This window comes from Protopterus annectens, chromosome 4.part0, assembly GCF_019279795.1.
Source record: "Protopterus annectens isolate FY-2018-M chromosome 4.part0, PAN1.0, whole genome shotgun sequence".
Taxonomy (NCBI): domain Eukaryota; kingdom Metazoa; phylum Chordata; order Ceratodontiformes; family Protopteridae; genus Protopterus; species Protopterus annectens.
The window spans coordinates 1,915,220,155-1,915,240,256 of NC_056733.1; the positions used below are offsets into that span (position 1 = coordinate 1,915,220,155).

Below are 20,102 nucleotides of genomic sequence, written 5' to 3' on the forward strand. Positions count from 1 at the left end.
CCACTCCACAAAGGGGGTGCCATCACAGACCATGGAAACTACTGCCCCATTAGCCTGACGAGCCTGGTCTGCAAGGCCATGGAACATATCATCTTGGAGCTTATAAACAAAGACATAGGTAACCTCCAAACCCTGGACCCCACTCAGTTTGGGTTTGTAAAAGGTAGATCATGTCTACTAAACCTGATTGACTTCTTTGAAGCAGTCACCAGAGCCATAGATGAGGGCAAGGTAGTGCACACAGCCTATCTTGACCTTGCCAAGGCTTTCAATACCATCCCCCACTCTGGAATTATAAATAAACTCACTATACTGGGCATAAATCCCTATGTCATAAGATGGGTGGCCAACTGGCTCACTGACAGAACCCACACAGTAAAAGTAGCCAACTCCAAGTCCGACTTCAGACCAGTGACGAGTGGAGTACCACAGGGTTTGGTCCTGGGTCCTCTCCTGTTTGGCATCTACTTCTCTGAAGTGCAGGCCATTACAGAAGGTCTTTGGCTAACAAAGTTCGCAGATGACTGCAAGCTGGGAGCCATAATAGAATCACCTAATGATGTAAACATTCTACAAAAGGGCATCACAGAGACAGAGGCTTGGTGTCAAAGTCATGGCCTCAAGCTCAATGCCAAGAAGTGCATTATCATCCCCTTTTGGAAAAACTTGGTACCCATGAACTACCACATAGTCGGTAGCTCACTAAACACTGAAAGTGTGATAAGAAATATCGGGACACAGGTGAACAGTAGTCTCTCCTTTGATAGCCACATCGCCACCGTATTCAGGAAATATTTCTACGTGACACACCTCATCACAAAAGGGTTCTCCTCTAGAAAAAAATAGGTCACTGTTCCTCTCTACTCATCCCTCATCAGACCCATTATAGAGTACAATGCCCTGTTTGGCATGTATCTCACAAGACACCTGCAACAATTGGAAAGGCCACAGAAATATCTCACTAAGAGGATTACTGGCCTCAAACAGATGCCATACACAGACCATCTAAAAAAACTCCAGCTCTACTACATCGCATATCGCCTACTCAGAGGTGATCTATGCCTAACATACAAAGCTATGTCAAACCCAGAGCTGTTGGACATGCTACACTTAAATAAATCCCAATCTGTCTGAACTACATGCTCCAGGGACCTAAACCTTGTCACCACAATAAACAGAACATGCTGGAGAGATAGATTCCTGTCCCAGAGACTTCCCATACTCTGGAACAAACTACCCATTCATGTCAATCAAAACTCCTCATTGGCTCTCTTTAAAAAAAATCTTGGCAACTGGATGGGAAATAGAAAATTCACCCTTGGGATCACTTCTGTGGCACTGCTTGATGGGGCACAGGAAAATAATTTTCTTGGGTGGCGAAAGCCAGGGAACCTTTTTGGCTAGGCTTATATAGGCCCCAGGGCCAATAGCCTCGTACCTACCTATGAACCTATGAATATTACCTTGATTTATGTGCATGTTAGTATATGTCACATGACTATAACCATCATTTTACAAGTACATGCATCTCACATCTGCTGTAGTTAGACAACTGTAGGTATGGCTAGCAGGACATTAATCTACTGATAAGCTAGTTAAAGCGACAGTTCTGTGCATGTGTCATGTCCTTCTGGAATGCACAAAATACATGCACAGCATGTATGAACAATCACACTTTCTACCATTCACAACATGCAGCTTGTTGCCACAAATACTTTTTCCTGAATTAATACTACTATTGGGATGATTTTAGTTATCTGTGATTCTTCTGAGTAGTTCTACATTGTTGCAGGTATGTACATTGCCATTATGACTTCATTATTTTTTCTCCATACACATAAGGCAACGAAAGGGTTACAATTCTCTTTTATAACATCAGTGATGTGGATTAAAATTACTTCCTTTGATTAATCACACAGAATGATCTCACAATGGAAGAGTAGGTCCATATATCTGCAACACAGGTATAGCTAGGAATCAATATATTCATGAGTACAATATTTTTCTGAGCATGTCTCGGAACATGTGTAGCGGAAACAGTACGGCATATTTTATAACTGTCTAAACTATTCTATAATGTACATTCATATACAACACCTGCCTTGTTAACACAATTTTAACTTATAAATAGCCTTTCAATGTTTACAAGTGCCAAAAAAAAAACAATAATAAGTCCCTTTCTGCAGTGTATAGAGCAACAGCTTGAAAGTTAATACAAGTGTTTTATATGATAGGTTGGTGGTGGGGACAGCTGCATAATGTTTGATACAACATATAACTTTCTGGATGCACAACTGATGTGCAATAACTGCATCATTTGCAATATCCACTAATGCATCTACTTTTCTTGCCAACTGTTATCTCACCTCTGTAATTTAAATTAAAACTATATGTATCCCATTTACTTCCTTTGTTACACAGTAGCTGTGTTTCTGTCACATCCATTTGTCAACATTTACTTTTTATTATGTAGATTTGCCCTTAAGTGGACAGGATTACTTATATAGTTATCACTAATGTTTTATTACTGGTGTTTGTGCATTCATCTACTTGTGTATACATATATGTTGTGTTGCATGTTGACTTCCCCACCTCTTAATTGTGTACTTCAAGTTGCCTTGCTTTGTATTGTGATGTCTGTTTGTGCTCACTTACTGGGGTTGTTTATTTACAAACAATTGGGCGATACTGTAGTTGAGGGCCTTACCAGATGCGCAGTAGCAAGCCATGCCCAAAACCCACCCCCAGGATATGTCATTCATGAATATGCATTCCCTCTCAATGTACAACCAAAGAAAAAAAAAGTACACTTGATGTTGTAATAGGATAGTAAATATAACAGTAAACTGAAAGTAAATTACCAGTATGGCGTGAACCGACATTTAAACAAAAAAAAAAAAAAAAAAACACTTTCTCGACCTTAGGGTATTTCAATTTCTTAAGAGGACTGCCAACTGCTAAATTATGGATTTGATACAATGTGTAATAGCTTCTTATTTAAACTAAAGTGTTTCCGTTGTCACAGTGCTTTTAATAGTCAAACAGTCACCAAAATCTCATATTGACACTTTGAACAGTTATGTACAGCACGCAATCGTAATGGAAGTGTAACCGCTTCTTCTTTCTTTCACTCAGTTGTGGGGTTAAGTCTTTAAGTATTAACAAACCTCTTTGGTATATGACCACTCATGCAGCTTGTATAATCTCTTGATAATGTGGTCCTGCTAAAGAACATGAGACCGCAGTGCCATCATCATCCTAATCACCATCTTGTTAATGCTCCTATTCTACTTCAGCACTTTACAGACATTCATTATTTTTAACATAGTTCTCCATTCAAAACTCCACTTTCAAATAGTCCAACATTGGAGGGAAACTTTGTAATACATCCGTCCCTGACTGAACTGCCTGCAGTTCATCAACTGCTGACTGAGCTGATGTGAACTTCTGCATATCTCTGGCAAAAAATACCTTGAAAACCACTGAAAATTATACCTTATACTGCATTCTGAATCACTGCCTTAATCACTGCAGACTAGGCTCCAAGAAGTTGCGAGCCACCATTTCAGGTGTGTGTCTTCCACCATAATTCACTTCCCTAGCTGCCACATTTGTGGTTATACTTGTTCTTTCTCATACCAGGTCCCTAACTGAACCAAAATCACTCTTAGATGTCCTTACACTTGACCTATTAAAGTTAATGTCATCTTATATGCTTTCTCTATTCCATACCAGTATTTTGAGAAATTAGTAAAAACAAACAACAAAAAAATACAAGTGAGCAAAAAAATCCATGTCCAACAGAAACACTAGTAAAAACGCAGATAAAGGACGCAAAGCACAGCTGAAATAAAACTTTAGTAAAATAAAAACAGGCAACCGCTTTCAGGTAAAAGCCTTTTTCAAGTTATAAAAGCATAATTGTTGCAAAAACACTTAAAAAGAACTCTACAACAATCAAATTAAACATACAAATTAGGCAAAACGTAGGAAAAAATCTTGATTTGTTAGGACAATGCATAACATCAAATCATATAAAACTTAAATATTCCCTCCAGTTGTTTGTAAAAAACATTTAATAACCAATAAATGACACTGTAATCAAACCAATCACACTGTGAATTAGCACACTACATCCAACCAAAAGAACAGTATAAAAAACTATCCATTGCTTGAAAGCCGCATTGCTTGTCCAACTGCACTTAACATTCTCATCTTTTTTCTAAAGCAATATGTCCAACAATATTTCTAGCAAAAAAAAAACACTCTCATTTGTGAGGAAAACAGCTAAAGACCATTGGTGTTATAATCAAACAAAACCCACCTATGACATAACAAGAAACAAATAAGGAATACATGCCAATAATAAATGAATACCTAAAAAGGGGTATGTTATACCTGTAGAAAGTATGTTAAGAAACATATACACTTGAACAGTAATATCTAAATGAAAACAATAAGATTGTTAGATGACCAGAACAAAATGTGATCATCTGGCAACAATAGTAAAATTGTCACTAAAATGTATGAGGAACATCAGATTTATGAAAAAATAAATAACTATGATCCTGTGAATAAAAAATCATATAAATATAACATTATAAGTACAACAAAAACTGAAAAGTTCAAAACCACATATAAAAACATATATATAAATTATATATATGTGAAGTGATGTGAAAAAAACAGTATATAGAAAAGTCTAATATATGAAAAAACAACTAAGACATAAACCAATAATAACAAACAATCATATTGACTACAATACCCACTGCTGTGAGTTACCACAAACACTAACAAACACATAAACACTTTGATCACAACAATATCGCAGTAAATCAGGGCACCACAAACAAAGGCAGAAGACATGTAAAATCTGTTCATAGGTTAAAAGCACATTAACTACCCAATCATACTGAGCTAAGTCCTCTGCTCCTCTAACAATACAACCAATAAATTTTATGGTCATATAGCACTGTGGTTGGTGAATGAAACAACTAATAAACCAGTAGAAAATAAATTCAACAATGCTCACCGATGACAGCGAAAAAAGCTATTACAATTCATGTGTAGTGTATATGAAGGAGCATAATAAATATAAGCATATATAAAAAACACTATAAAAGCTATATAATACAAATAATAACTACATTAAAACAAAGTATGAATGTGATAAAATAAAAGTAAATAAAAAACACCGCTTCTCATCAATAATTAATAATAGAGCAAAACTAAATAAAACTACAACTAAAAAACAAGAAGCAAAATATCCTATGAATAAATAGCAACTAATGAAACAGGATAAAAATTATCAAAAAGTGCCTAAAATAAACAACAACAAGCACAATACAACAAAAAATAGAATACAACTAAGTACAAAAACAATACAAACATAAATTAGCAATTACCTAAGAAGAGGACAAGCCTTTAAAAACAGTTTCAAAGGAATTGTGTCATTTAAGTCATAGACATTGCTGACTTGCAAAGTAATAATAGACTCCAATTCACGCAACTCAGTATAATTTTTTAAATTTCCCATCCTAAGACCCCAATGACAAACTTGTAAAACAATAAAAAAGGAATGAGAAAAACCAAGACTGATAACATGCTTAGCGAATGCATCCCTATGACTGAGCATTCTAATATCATATAAATGCTCACATATCCTTTCTCTGAAAGAAAACATTGTCTTTCCTACATAAAAGCAATCACAGGATACACACCTTGATAAATGCACTATGTTCTAGGTGGAACAAATAGGATAAAAGGAAAAAGAGTAAAGTTTACCAGAGGAAGGGTGCTTAAAATAATCTGACTTAATATCAATGGACTTACAATAAGTACATGACCTACAAGGATGGGTGTCTCATCTATCAGACTGCAGAGTAGTAGCGCAACCAGTTCTATTATAACACAGCAATCTCCTAAGAGATTTACTGGTTTTAAAAGTAAACCTTGGTTCCAAGCCAAACACCTCTCTCAGTTTCTCATCAGCTAACAATATATTCCAATGAAGTCTTAAGATGTCACACACCACACTGACATCAGACCAATAAAATAAAGAAACATCAATCTTCAATCAATCAATAGATCAGTTGTTACTCATTAAAAAGGAATTAGAACCAAGAAAGCATTGTTTAGCATGACACACCCTATCTGAACTGACAAGCAGTAGAGCACAACTTATTTCATTTTTAGTATGACCTCTGGATCTCAACTTTCCCTTAAACTGAGACAATTGATGATCAAATTTGGTATCATCAAACACTAATCTAGAAATCCTCATTCTTTGATCTTTCACTATGTTCCTAAACATGTGCCTTGTATGCATACTCTTCCTATGAAGAATGTATTTCTTCTTGCAAGGTTTCCTATATAAATTTAAGGCCAAAAGGCTTTCATTAGTTCTATGAATATGAACATCTAGAAAATATATCTCAATTATGGAATATTTCACTGTGAAAAACAAAAAATTAGTGGATGTATTAAAAAAAATCAACAAACCTCAGATGGTTATGGTCAGATCCAGACCAAAGAAGAAAAATATCATCCACAAACCAATTGTTATAAAGAATAAATTGATAGAACTCATTATTCCTCAAAACCTCAGTGATCTCCCATTGTGCCATAACAGCACCAGTTGTTACCACATGAGGTACCCATAGCAACACCCAACTTTTAAAGGTAATACTGATTATCAAATAAAAATACATTGTTATTAAGCACAAGTTCAATAAAAAAATAACAGATTAACCTTATCATTTGTAAAATCAGTATTGAAAACAAGGAATTGTTTAGTTAACGTAATTGTAGCATCACTGGGAATCACAGTGAACAAAGATCTAACCTCCAAGGTCACTAACAAAACATTTCTATGATTAGTCAAATTTTTGACACATTCAGACAGAGACAGTAAAAAAATTTAGTGTCTTTCAAAATTGTAGAAGTATTATCTAGAACAGGTCTAATGGCCTTCTCCACATAGATGGAAAAGGTCTCAGTTAACCACACTCTCCCAGACACTATGGGTCTCATGGGCAGATTAGTAAAATGTTTGTGTATCTTTGGGAGACCATAAAGTTCTGGAACAACTGGAGCGTCAACCTTCAAGTAATTAAAAAGATCTTTAGTGATGTACTGACTAGTAAGACAAGCTTGTAAATCGTGATTAAGTCTGGAAATAAAAGCCCTCAGTTCATCGCTGGTAATTCCAGTATACGTAGAAGTACATACTTGCAAGATAGTGAGCTGTGTCCATAAGGACAATAGCTCTAACTTTGTCCACAGGACATATGATCATACTATCCATGTTCTGTAGTTCAGTTAATGCTATCAATTGGTCTCTATCCTAATCCAAACAATTCCTGTATCTCTTATTTGATTTATTGTGTTCATTAAATAAATGTTTTTTCACAAACTCTAGAAAATGCTTCTAGCAGAGGGTATAAGGGAGATACAAAAGTATTGGGATTTTAAAAACATTGGACATCATACTTGAAGGAAACATCATTTTAAGCATGCCATTCCTAGTAAAATTCTTCAAATCAAGAACAGTGTCAAAAATTGGAAATCTTAGAAGGTATAAAAGACAACCCATTTTCTAGAAGAGACAACTGTGCAGGAGTTAACTGAATGGAAGAAATATTACAAATCAGAGAGTCTTGGGATGACCCCACATACAATTGATGGAAAAAGTTTTTAACTGATCATAAAATGGCTTGTGACATTTCTGTCCTCTGCTCTGGGATCTCGGTCTCACAACAGTATCCTTGGTGGGAAGTGGAAGCAAGGGAAAAACCAAATAAGAATCATTGTCTCCAGTCTTCAATGGTACTTTCCTAAGTACATCTCTACCAAAAGGTAGAAGATCATGTTATATGCTGGCTGGCAAAGGAACCTTATTAGCATCAGTAACTATACAGCTACTAGTATCCAATTTAGGTCCATTCTGTGTGCTCAATGCAACTTCTGCTCTACTGGCAATAACATCAGGAGCCCCTTTACTTCTAGTGCTAGTAGATGTCCTAGGCCAGGAGAACACATGACTCAGCTCCCTTTTCTTCTGCATCAAGAGTCTGTTTTCAAAGAGTGAAAGATCACTAGTGAGCTCATCAAGAGCCAGACAAAACACTTCAAAAGGAAAAGTATTCCATAATTTTTGGAACAAAGTATTAATCTCATTCAACAAAGAATCTTCACTGGGTCTAAACAAATCCACCAGCAGTTGCATATAATTCAAACTAGCAACAAGATTAATCTTCTGCCATCTAGCTTAAAGCTCAGGATACAAATCCCCATATGTAGGCATCTCAATTATTCTCAGTCCTCTCAGAACTATCTTCAGATGTAAACTAGCTTCCAAATGCAGACACTAGTACTGGAGATGTTTAAGTTTAAAAAGACTATTTTCAAGTTGTTTAACTAAAGAATCAAACACCTGGACATTGTACTCCACATGAACAGAGTTATCCTCTGTAGCTGTAAAATTGTGTAGCAATAAAGGATTAACTTCATCTTTGAGCATATTAACAAAATGGTCATTGTGGTCCAACAAAATGGTAGAACTGACCACATTGGGATTAAAGTCCAATTCAGTGCTCGTACCCTCAGCCATGCTGAAATGAAAATGGTAAAAATGAACAATAAAAAATACCAGTGGGAAAACATTCACATCCAATGGAAACACTAGTAAAGAAATACAGAAAAAAGACACAAAGCACGGCTGAAATAAAACTTTAATAAAGTAAAAACAGGCAAGCGCTTTTGGCTAAAACCCTTTTTCAAGTCATAAAAGTGTAATTGTTGCAAAAATACTTAAAAAGAACTCTACGCCAATCAAGTTAAACATACAAATAAGGCAAAAGTTAAGAAAAAATCTTGATTTGTTAGGACAATGCATAGCATCAAATCATATAAAACTTAAATACTCCCACCAATTGTTTGTAAAAACACTTGATAATGAATAAATGACATGGTAATCAAACCAATCACATTGTGAATCAGCCCATTACATCCAACCAAAAGAACAGTATAAAAACATTTTCATTGGTTGAAAGGTGTGTTGCTTGTCCAATTGCACTTAACATACTCATTGCTTCCTAAACCAATATGTCCAACAATATCTCTAGCAAAAAAACACTCTCATTGGTGAGGAAAACAACTAAAGAAATAGAGTTATAATCAAACAAAACCCACCAATGACATAACAAGAAACAAATAATGCAATATGTGCGAATGATAAATGAATACTTAAAAAAGGGTATATTACACATGTAGAAAATATATTAAGAAACATACACATTTGAAGAGTAATATCTAAATGAAAACAATAAAATTGTTAGATGACCAGAACAAAATGTGATCTTCTGGTGACCAAAGCAAGATGATTGAGTTATATTTCCTAGATGTTTGTATTTATAGAACTACTGAAGGCTTTTTGGTCTCAAATTTATATAGGAAACCTTGTAGGAAGAACCACAGTCTTCATAGCAAGAGTATGCATTCAAGGCACATTTTTAGGAACATAGTGAAAGGTCAAGGAATGAGAGTTTCTTGATTAGTATGTGATGATAGCAAGTTTGATCATCAACTGTCTCAGTTTAAGGGGGAGATGAGATCCAGAGGGTATACTGATAATGAAATCAGTAGTTCTGTGACACCTGCGAGTACAAATAGGCCAGGTCATGTTAAACCATACCTTCTTGGTTCTAATTCAGTTTTAATGAGTAACTACCAATCTACTGATCGACTGAAGATTGATATTTCTTTGTTTTATTGGTCTGATGTCAGTGTGGTGTGTGACGTCTTCAGACATCATTGAAATGTATTGTTAGCTGACGAGAAACTCAGAGAGGTGGTTGGCTTGGAACCAAGGTTTACTTTTAAAACCAGTAAATCTCTTAGAAGATTGCTGTGTTATAATAGAACTGGTCGAACTAATACTCTGCAGTCTGATAGACGAGGCACTTATCCTTGTAGGTCATGTACTTATTGTAAGTCCATTGATATTAATGCAAATTATTTTAAGCACCCTTTCTCTAGTAAACTTTATTCTTTTTCCTTTTATGCTGATTGTTTCACCAAGAACATAGTTTATTTAGCAAGATGTGTATTGAATGATTGTTTTTATGTAGGAAAGACAAATTGTTCCTTCAGAGAAAGGATAAGGAATGCACTCACTAGGCATGTTATCAGTCTTGTTTTTTCTTATTCCTTTGTTTTTATTGTTTTTCAAGTCTGTCATTGTGGTGTTAGGGTGGGAAATTTAGAGAATTATACTGAGTTGTGTGAAATGAAGTGGAATATTACTTTGCAAGCCAACAAAGGTTATGGCTTAAATGACACAGTCCCTTTGAAACCATTTTTAAAGGCTCATACCCTTTCTAGGCAATTGCTATTTTATGTTTGGATTGTTTTTGTACTTAGTTGTATTCTATTTTTTTTGTGTTGGGTTCATTGTTGCAGTTATTTATTTTAGGTACCATTTGATAATTTTATTCCATTTCATTAGTTTCTATTTATTCATAGGATATTTTGTTTCTTGTTTTTTTAGTTGATGTTTTATTTAGTTTAGTTCTATTATTAATTATTGTTGAGTAGCAGTGTTTTATATTTACTTTTGCTTTGTCACATTTCTGCTTTGTTTTAATGTAATTATTTGTATCATATTGTTTTTATAGTGTTTTTTATATATGTTTATATTTATTATGCTCCTTCATATGGACTACACATGAATTGTAACAGTGTTTTTTCACTGTCATTGGTAAGCATTGTTGAATTTATTTTCTATTGGTTTATTAGTTGTTTCATTCACCAACCACAGTGTTATGTCACCATAGATTGTATTGGTTGTACTGTTAGAGGAACAGAGGAGTATGTTTGGGTAGTTAATGTGCTTTTAACCTATGAACAGATTTTACATGTCTTCTGTCCTTGTTTGTGGTGTGCTGATTTACAGAGATATTGGCGCGATCAAAATGTTGTTTATGTGTTTGTTAGTGTTTGTGGTAACTCACAGCAATGGGTACTACAGTCGATATGACTGGCTATTATTATTGGTTTATATCTTAGTTGTTTTTTCATATATCAGACTTTTCTATATACTGTTTTTTTTCACATCAGCTGACATATATATATATATATATATATATATATATATTTTTTTTTTTTTTAATATAAGTTTTATAATTGGTTTTGAACTTTTTCAGTTTTTATTGTACTTAAAATGTTATAGTTATATGCTTGTTTTATTCAAAAGTACCTAGTTGTTTATTTTTTTCACAGATCATTCCTCAGTTTTTTTGTGACTTGCTATTGCTGTGGTCACCAGATGACTGCATTTTGCTCTGGTCATCTAATGATCTTAATGTTTTCATACAGATATTACTGTTTAAGTGTGTACGTTTCTTAATATATTTTCTACATGTAGAATATACCCATTTTTTAGGTATTCATTTATCATTGGCAAGTATTGTGATCTTCTGAAGTGGACCCATTTATGGTATATAATAGATTCTATCAGTCTTTGTGCAAACTAAGTAAATAGCAAAATCCTTGTTCTTTTTGTTTTTACTTGAAATAAATTAGTGCAACGGCAGGCATGATATGAAGTGTTCGCTTGCAACAAGAAATCACAGCATTTTACAGGAAAGGATAGGTTTTGGGAAGCCTTGAACTCAAGAACTGTGGAGAATTATTGAAAGATGGGGAAAAGAAACTTAAGTTAAGGGATTAATTAAACCAAGTAATGCTAAAAATTAAAAGGATCTGAAGTGCAACAGATGAAAGGATGCTAGATTAAACCTTAGAAGCTTCACAAGAGATAGAGGTGCAAGCAATCTAATCTGAAGTAGAATGTTGCTATGAAATGAAAACAAATCAGGAAACTACTAAGGGAAGTAAAATGCAATTGAAAGGGTTAGAAAAAGGAGGAACAGGAAGTGCCTCAGACTAGGAAGGGTGGAGAAATGCAGACATGTTTGCAGTTAGCACCATAATAGGATTGACTCTGAATAAAGGAAAGGAGGAGTGTGATATGGATATGTATACAGTTTTAAAGTTGTTAAAGTTAACCAATGGAGGGATATTCTGAGATATTTATTGATTGATTTGGGAACGAATATATCAGAAGAGTTTGAACTAGAAAAATGTTAATGGAGAGGGAATAAGATGGGCTAAACAACTGGGAAGCAACAAACTCTAAGAATTTGCATTAGGATGACAAAAGTAAAAATTATGTCATGAAACATTATTGGCCTGGTTAACAAATTTAAGCAAGGTAGGGTCCTAGTGTGGTTATTCAAAGCACAGGTAGATGTAGCTCTATTACAAGAAACCCATCTAGGAGAATTAGACTAATAACTTTGTTAGAAAAGTGGGGAGCTGGGCTGTGGTGTGCCTAAGGAAGGAAAGAGAAAAAAGGAGGTTGATTTTAGTAAAAAAAAAAAAAAAGTATGCAAGGTAAATGGGGAGGAAATATGGTAGATGAACATAGAAGGTAAGTAATACTGAAAGGATAGTGGAGTGATCAATCAATGACACTGGTAAGTATACTAGGCTAAAGACCAATAGGGCCCTTATAAGCCTAGCTATGCAACCCAAATGTAATCCACAAATGTGAGTTACATAGGCAGTGATTTACTGGCTTTTTCTGTCCATCAGAGACATAGGTGTCAGACCAGGGTGTGAATTTCCAGTTACCCATCCATTGGTCCAAGTTGCAGTTAAATTGGGTTAGGAAGGAACTCTGCTTCACATGGATGTGGAGCCTGTTCCAGAGAAAATAGAAGTTCCCTGAGAAACATATCTGTCTCTCCAAAATGTCGTAGTTATGTCTCAAGCAAAATGTATGTCTTTTGATCTAGCAGTTCTTATGCTGTTTGGGCGGCCGTGGTGGTGCAGTGGTTAGTGTTGTTGCCTCACAGTAAGAGGTTCTCTGGTGTGATCCTTGGCTAGGGTGCCTTCTTTGTGGAGTCTGCATGTCCTCCCTGTGGTCACATGGGCTTCCTCCGGGTGCTCCGGTTTCCTCCCAAAGACATGCTGTAGGTGGATTGGACACTCTAAATAGGCCCTAGGCATGAGTGCATGTGTGTGTGTGTGTGCCTTCTGTGGAAGGTTGGGCACCAGGCTGTCAACTCGACACCGTAAAACTCCACTGCCAATCAAGAGCGGACAGGTGATCTGCTGTATCAACCATTAAACGGGAAAAGCCAAAAGAAGAAGTTCTGATGCTGTTTATTCTGCGGATGTACAAAAGTTTCATCAAAACAGGGTGCAGGGATGCCTTGTATGCCAGACAAAGATTACCTTTCAGATGTCTGATGGCTAGTAAAGAGACATGACTTTGAGGTGATCAGTGAAGGAAATTGTGTTTACTCCCTGTATTCTTTTTGTAAGGAACCTTGTGGATGTTCCAGTTGCTGCATGTGCCACCTTAGCCAGGACAGAAGCAATTGAAGGGGCTTATGGGAGAAATAGAAGCAAATACTCAGTGGATAACAGTATTAAAGGGAGGAGAAATGGGGTGAACATCAGGAACAAAAAGAAGAAGAGTGGCTAAGGAAGATAAGGTTGCCAGTACTAAATAGTGAGGATGGTGAAGGACTCACAGCAGAAATTTAATCAGATATAAAAACAATTGCTATGAAAAGACAGACCTCAAGGAAATCCCCAGGAATTGATGGAATTCCCTTAGAAATACAGAAAATAAAGAAAAGGTTAATAGTGAAATGTTGGCATAAGTTATTCAGTGAGGTGCTAAAGGGAAAGAGAGTTTCACGCCTTTGGCATTCAACAGTGAACTTAGCTATACCAAAAGAAAATAAGGACCTGATGGACCCAGGTTCATATAGGCCAGTCTCAACAACGAATCATGACTATAAAACATTCATGTATGTAATAGGGGGGAAACTGGTAAAGTGTTGCCTAAGATGGTGAATTATGATTAATGTGGTTTTGTAAAGGGCAGGTAATCATTTGATGATATTAACAGCTCTTTAATGATTCAGAAGCATGCACAAGATCACAAGTGCCTACTATTAGTGGGCTTGGATGCAGAGAAGGCTTTTGATGGATTCAAATGGGCCTTCATAATGAAGGTGTTGAGAAAAGTGGGACTAAATAGTTTATGGGTACAATTAATTCTGAATGCTTATGAGGGGGTGGAGGACCAAGTTACAGTTATGGGTAAGTTATAAGGCGGTCTGATACTAAACACAGGAAAGAGGCAGGGATGCCCTTTGTCCACCCTGATGTTTGATATGTAAATACAGCCTTTGACCCAAGCAATAAGGGCATCTAACACTGAGGGGTATGATTGGCATAGAGCATGTCAAAAAATTTAATTATTTGCAGATTACATTATATTATCTGTAACAAACCCTACAAGAGGCATTCTAGAACTTTTAGGATAATATCGCAGATTTGTAAAGAGAGGGGTATAAATATACACAAAATGCAGGCCATAGTGCTGAATGATGATGCCAGATTTGATTTAGTGCAGGGATATCCATACATTTTGGGGCACAGACAAATGAGATATTTTGGGATAAGGTTGGAACTGGATGTCCAACAAGCAGGAGACAAAATGTGGGAAGAAATTAAAAATAACATTGGGGAAGATGATGTACGTGGACTAAGGCAGTAAACGTCTAGCTCTGAGGTTGAATTGTGTACCCTTGGTTCTATATGTACTGCAAACTTACTTCATGGTACCTGAGAGTAGATTCTGGGGTAGAATTAACAAGGAAATAAGGTCATTTATATAGGAAGGAAAAAAGGCCAGAGTGAGATGCTAGAAACTGATTTTTCCACATGACCAAGTGGGAAATGGGTGTGCCTACTTTAGAAAGATAGTGTAAGGCTGCCCAAGTCAAGTTAAGCAAGTACAGAACATGAAGTATTTTTCCCAGGGAAGAGAATGGTGGAATTACTGAAGAGGTGGGAACATAATCAAAGAAGTATAGGGATATGGCAACCGGGTGGGCATAGAGACAGAAGGAGAGACGTAGACTGTTATGCCATATGAGAAACATTGAAAATGATGGTTAATGATAAGATGGGAACTACATCCTACTGGATTCCAGAAAACAGACACAAAGTAGCACCACTAAGATGGATGGATAAGAAAAAAGAACATAGAAACTGGGAACATTTGCATAGGCAGGGGAAATCTATGTCCTGGGAAGACATTAAAAAACATTGTGGTCTGCAACAGAGGGATAGTCTATTAATAGGGGTTGGGAGGGTGGCCTAATGGTTAAGGTGTTTGCCTTACAAACACAAGGTGCAGGGTTTGAGTCTCACAAAAGATAATTGGCTAGGCTTAAAATGGCTCGCAAGAGAAGTTAGCCTAGTACTAAGCTATGAACCTATGAATAGAAGGATTGAGAGTGTTCATTAAGAATAAACTAGAACAGATAAATCAAAAGTAACATGAAACTGATATAACAAATGTACTTGTGGAAGCCAGATCAGAGACAGCTTCAAATCACAGTATCTTAGGTAGAGCATATAGTATGTTACTTAAATTTGGAGCTCAAATAGATGACATGCAAAAAAATTGAGTTAATTATTAGAAACAAACATCACTGAGAAGCATGGTGAGCAGATCTGTCTAACACCAAAAGAAGCTACAAAAATAACATTTTGTACCTTTTTGGGTAGAAATGCCTGCAGAAATATTTTTGCACATCCTCTTGTCTACGTAATCTGCACATAGGGTCTGACCTAAACTGAAGGAGGTGAGAAAGAGGAGTGAGGGGAAACTGGGTACATGTTGTTTTTTTTTTTTTTTTTTTTTTTTTTTGTGAATGAGATGTGCTTGCAACTTTTAAAGGTGATCTAACAAAATAGTCCAAGAGTTTGCATAAGGAGAAATGAGAGAGATTAAAATAGCTATTTTACTGAATTGGGATCTGAATTTAAACATAAAGAGCAGTTCAACACAACTAATGAGTCTCCTTATGATAGTGGTTAAAAAAGTCATTACAAAGAAATGGAAAAAAAGGAGAAAACCACCATCTCAGAAGTTTTGGATATTATGAAAGAGATGATGGAGAAAGAGGAACTAAGAGAGGAGGAACCAATAGTAGTTAGGAGGACCTCAAAATAGGACAAATAACTAATATTACAGAAAGGGTAGAAGAGTAAAGAGAATACAAATGTGCAGGGGAGATATTCCATGAAAATTTCACGGAGAAGGAAAATTAAGACAAAATGAGAGAGAAATAATTAGGGCTTCATACATGAATCTGAAACGGAGGGTAGAAATAAAGAAGGAGATTGTAAAATTTTTACAACTTTAGGGAAAAGAGAGAGAGAGAGAATCAAAAAGGCTAACAGGAAAACAGCTTTAGCAAATTAGGAACACATTGAAAATGGTTTGCAGAGCAGAGAGAGAATTTCAGAAGGTGGTCAGTCAGGGAGTACCATAAATTAAAATGTGTAACAGTTAAAAGTAGCTGTTAATGGGTTTTAATTTCTTTTAGTAAATGTTTTTGATGTTGTGTATGTTGAAACTCTGGGGATATTTGGTATTTTATGGATGTGTAATTAGAAGAAGAACAATTATTGTAAAATATAGCCAAGAGTATACTAAATGCAGCACACATGTGGATTGCACAGTCTGTAAAGGTTTGATTGTTGAACAAATTTTATTCATTTAAAAAAAGTTTTAGATTTTCATGAGTTCAAATCTATTCCACACCATAGGGTGCTATAAATAAATTGTGTAGTAACATGATAAAACAGTGTAAAATGCAAATAAAAATACAAAATATGTAATCAACTACTGGAGTTATCTCAAACAGTTAGCTTGGCAGTTTGCCTGTTTTTATTGAAAAGAAAATATTAAACGTCTGTGTAGTGAAATAAAAAGTTAATTCTACTCACAAAACATTAAAAGTAGCATTAATATTCTTTGGATGGCAGTGTCCCCAAGGATAGTTCCATGCTTCCTATATGTCGGTCTAAATGTTGTCACCCAGAGTGCTTTTAACTGTACTGCAAAATGATAAATACCATTTTGTAAAGGAAGGCTCATTCAAGTATATTTCTGATACTATAATGGTTTATCAGCATTATTGACATTTCCAGCTTTTATAAGGATTCCAGATATGGAACATTAAATCTTTTTAGTTGCTCTTTCAAACAGAAAATGGTGCTACAAGTCATATTTCAGTTATTTCTTCTGATTTTACTTGTAACAAACAAGGCAAAAGTAACATCATCAATTCATCCCTTCAAAACCTGAAGTATACCACCTACTAGAGGAAAACAGCTCCATATCGAAATGTCAACACTCAAAATTCCGAGTGCAGAAAAGCATTAAAAAAGACAAAAAACAAGAGAAAAGCAAATCTTAAAACATTGCTCTTCTCCTTAAAATTTCTTTTTACAAGAGGGGGTGTGCAAGCGACCCATACCACCCCCTTAATTTATATATACCGACTCCAAAATCGCCATACCTCTGAAAAAAGGGAATATTCAGAGAAATGGCATCTCACACTTGGTATACGTAATTCTGTTGTTTTGGCCACTCAGTCTCCACATTTTGGGACTCTCTCTAGCAGGTCACATTTCACATGGTTACAGAGGAAAACTACTTGTTCAAATCATTTTTAGTTTGTCTTTCTTTTAAACTTCAACCAGATGCTAAACAACTTCTATGGTAGATAATTATGGGATCATATATCATATATGAAATAAAATATCTTCATTGTGATTAATTTTGCATTTCTCTTCTGTGTTTTTGGAAATGTTGAGTGTCTAGATGTTATTAATCCACCTTACAAATGACTGCAATCATTATTTACACCTAAATATTGTACTCCATACATGGGCAGCACAGTGGCTAGCACTGTTTCTTCACAGCAAGAGGTTCCCCAGTTCAATTCTCAGCTGGAGTGCCATCTGTGCAGAGTCTGCATGCCCTCCCTATGTTCACATATGTTTCCTCCAGGTTCTCCGGTTTCCTCCCACATTCCAAAGACATGCAGTAAGTGGAATGGACACTCTAAATTAGCCACAGGTGTGAGGGTGTGTGTGAGTTTGTGGTGTGGAAGAACAACTGCAGCAGGACTATCCTCCAGGCAGTATAAACCATAGCTGTAGAGGATTGTCACTGTTGAAGTGACACCCCTTCCCCATGTGCAAAAATGGGAAAAAGGGGTTGAGGATGGATTGTACTTCATACATTTTACAGAAATTTACATTTGCTATTCTTTCCTAAGAGCATGAACTGTTAATGAGCCAGTTCCTGTGGTACAGTGCTTTAGTCCCTCAGCCTTCATTTGCCTAGTCTGTGAACTTGAACAAGTCAGTTAACCAGACAGTGCTTGAAACAATTGGGAATTTGGTCTAGGCTCCACAATGGTTTTCAGGAGTACAGCAACCTACATCCCGTTAAACTGGGATTTAACAGTTACATGCAAGATATATTTTTTAAAGTTATTAAAATAAAACCAGTGCATTCTAAATAAATCCAAAGACTAAACAAAGATACAATCAGGACAACACGCAAAGATGAAAGCCGCATAATCTGTGTTGCTCTGTTTTGAACATATTGCCAGTTTTACATACACAGTAAATATGTCCATGCAAGTATAATTAAACAGGTCACACAGCAGTGTGAAATACATTTGACTGACCAACTGACAGCTTTGCGTTTTCCTAAATGAAGTCCTTTCAAGCAGATCAAGGACTTGTGCATATAGCATCTGTATATATGATATGATATAATATATCACTATACAAAACCAAGTATGTTTTGTGATTCTGAGGTTTTCATTGTATACATTCTACACTTACCAGGTCTTCGGTTACTACAAAAAAGTTTTCAGTCACTACGTTACAACTGGAAGTAAAATTAATAGAACAATGCAAGTGCAAATAAAATGAATATGGCTCTTTTACTGACTTATATTCTACAGTCTGTTTACATGTAATTGTATTTAGAGTGAGATTTTATTGATCTGATGATTTGTATAGTACTACTGCTTCTCACATTTAATTTCGTTTTTTTGCCTCTCTCTCTCTCTCCTAGATATCAAAGGTGATGCATTATGATACGTTCTACTTTTCAATAATCCGTAACCCTATCTTTCTGGCAGAATCATCTTCTGTGTATTTTAACACACTCAATGGGGCAAAAGACTTAAATGAATATATGAAGTCCCCAATGAGCTATTATGATCCAAGTAACGTGTTTAGCTTTTTAGCTAAGAACTCCATGTGGTATGACTTTGGATTTGACCACAATCATAAAAATGAGGCTGAATATTTTGAGTTAGCTATTGGACAAATTGAGAGTGCCTTTCACCTTATTCTTCTCAGTGAGTATTTTGATGAGTCAATGATTCTTTTGAAAGAAGTTCTGTGCTGGAATATGGATGATGTAATTTACTTCAAGCTGAATGGAAGGAGTCGTGCCACTATCCAAAATCTAAATTGGGAGACTATTGAAAAGCTGAAGGTATGGAATTCATTGGACTGGAAGATGTATTTACATTTTAACAAAACATTCTGGAGAACAATTAGCAAAGTAGTTGGACTAAAAAGGTTGGAAAAGGAAGTGCAGTTATTGAAACAGAAACAAAAAGATCTGTTGAATATTTGTGTCCAAGGTGGAACTGCATTGAGACCTCATGAAATTATGAACTCAGTTTTCAAACCTTTACAAGTTGGCAATTCAGAAATCCTTGGTTACAATCTCAGAACAGGCCTAAAAAATAATGTCCATAAACAATGTGAAAGTATGATCCTTCCAGAACCTGAATTTACACAGCAAATTTATGAAAAGCAGTATCACAAAAAAGTAAAGCTACATGTTTAACAGAATAAATGGAAATTGTCAGCAATAACAACTTTATTGCCAGCAGCATCAAAGATAACAAATCACATGGACTCAAAGTTTAAAATCAAGACCAGCAATGTTTAAAATCCTGGGATATAGCCTATCTTTAATTTACACCTGATTAGTCAGTTGTTCGCTTACTCTGGCCCTCTGAACTCTGTTTTTTTTTTTCCCAAATTACATACATCCATATGACATATACTATTATAATGGTATTTTTTAGGTTTACTCAATTGATGGTGACTCAGTA

General features: G+C 35.6%; 1 protein-coding gene across 1 annotated transcript in view; it reads left to right on the forward strand.

The window, feature by feature from the left end:
* LOC122800504 (galactose-3-O-sulfotransferase 2-like) overlaps positions 1-19,831 on the forward strand; it is a 141,260-nt gene extending 121,429 nt beyond the window's left edge. Inside the window, exon 3 of the mRNA XM_044069944.1 lies at positions 19,043-19,831. Coding sequence (XP_043925879.1) covers positions 19,043-19,831 — 789 coding nt within the window. The remainder of the gene's footprint in view (positions 1-19,042) is intronic.
* Positions 19,832-20,102: the final 271 nt, after the last annotated feature.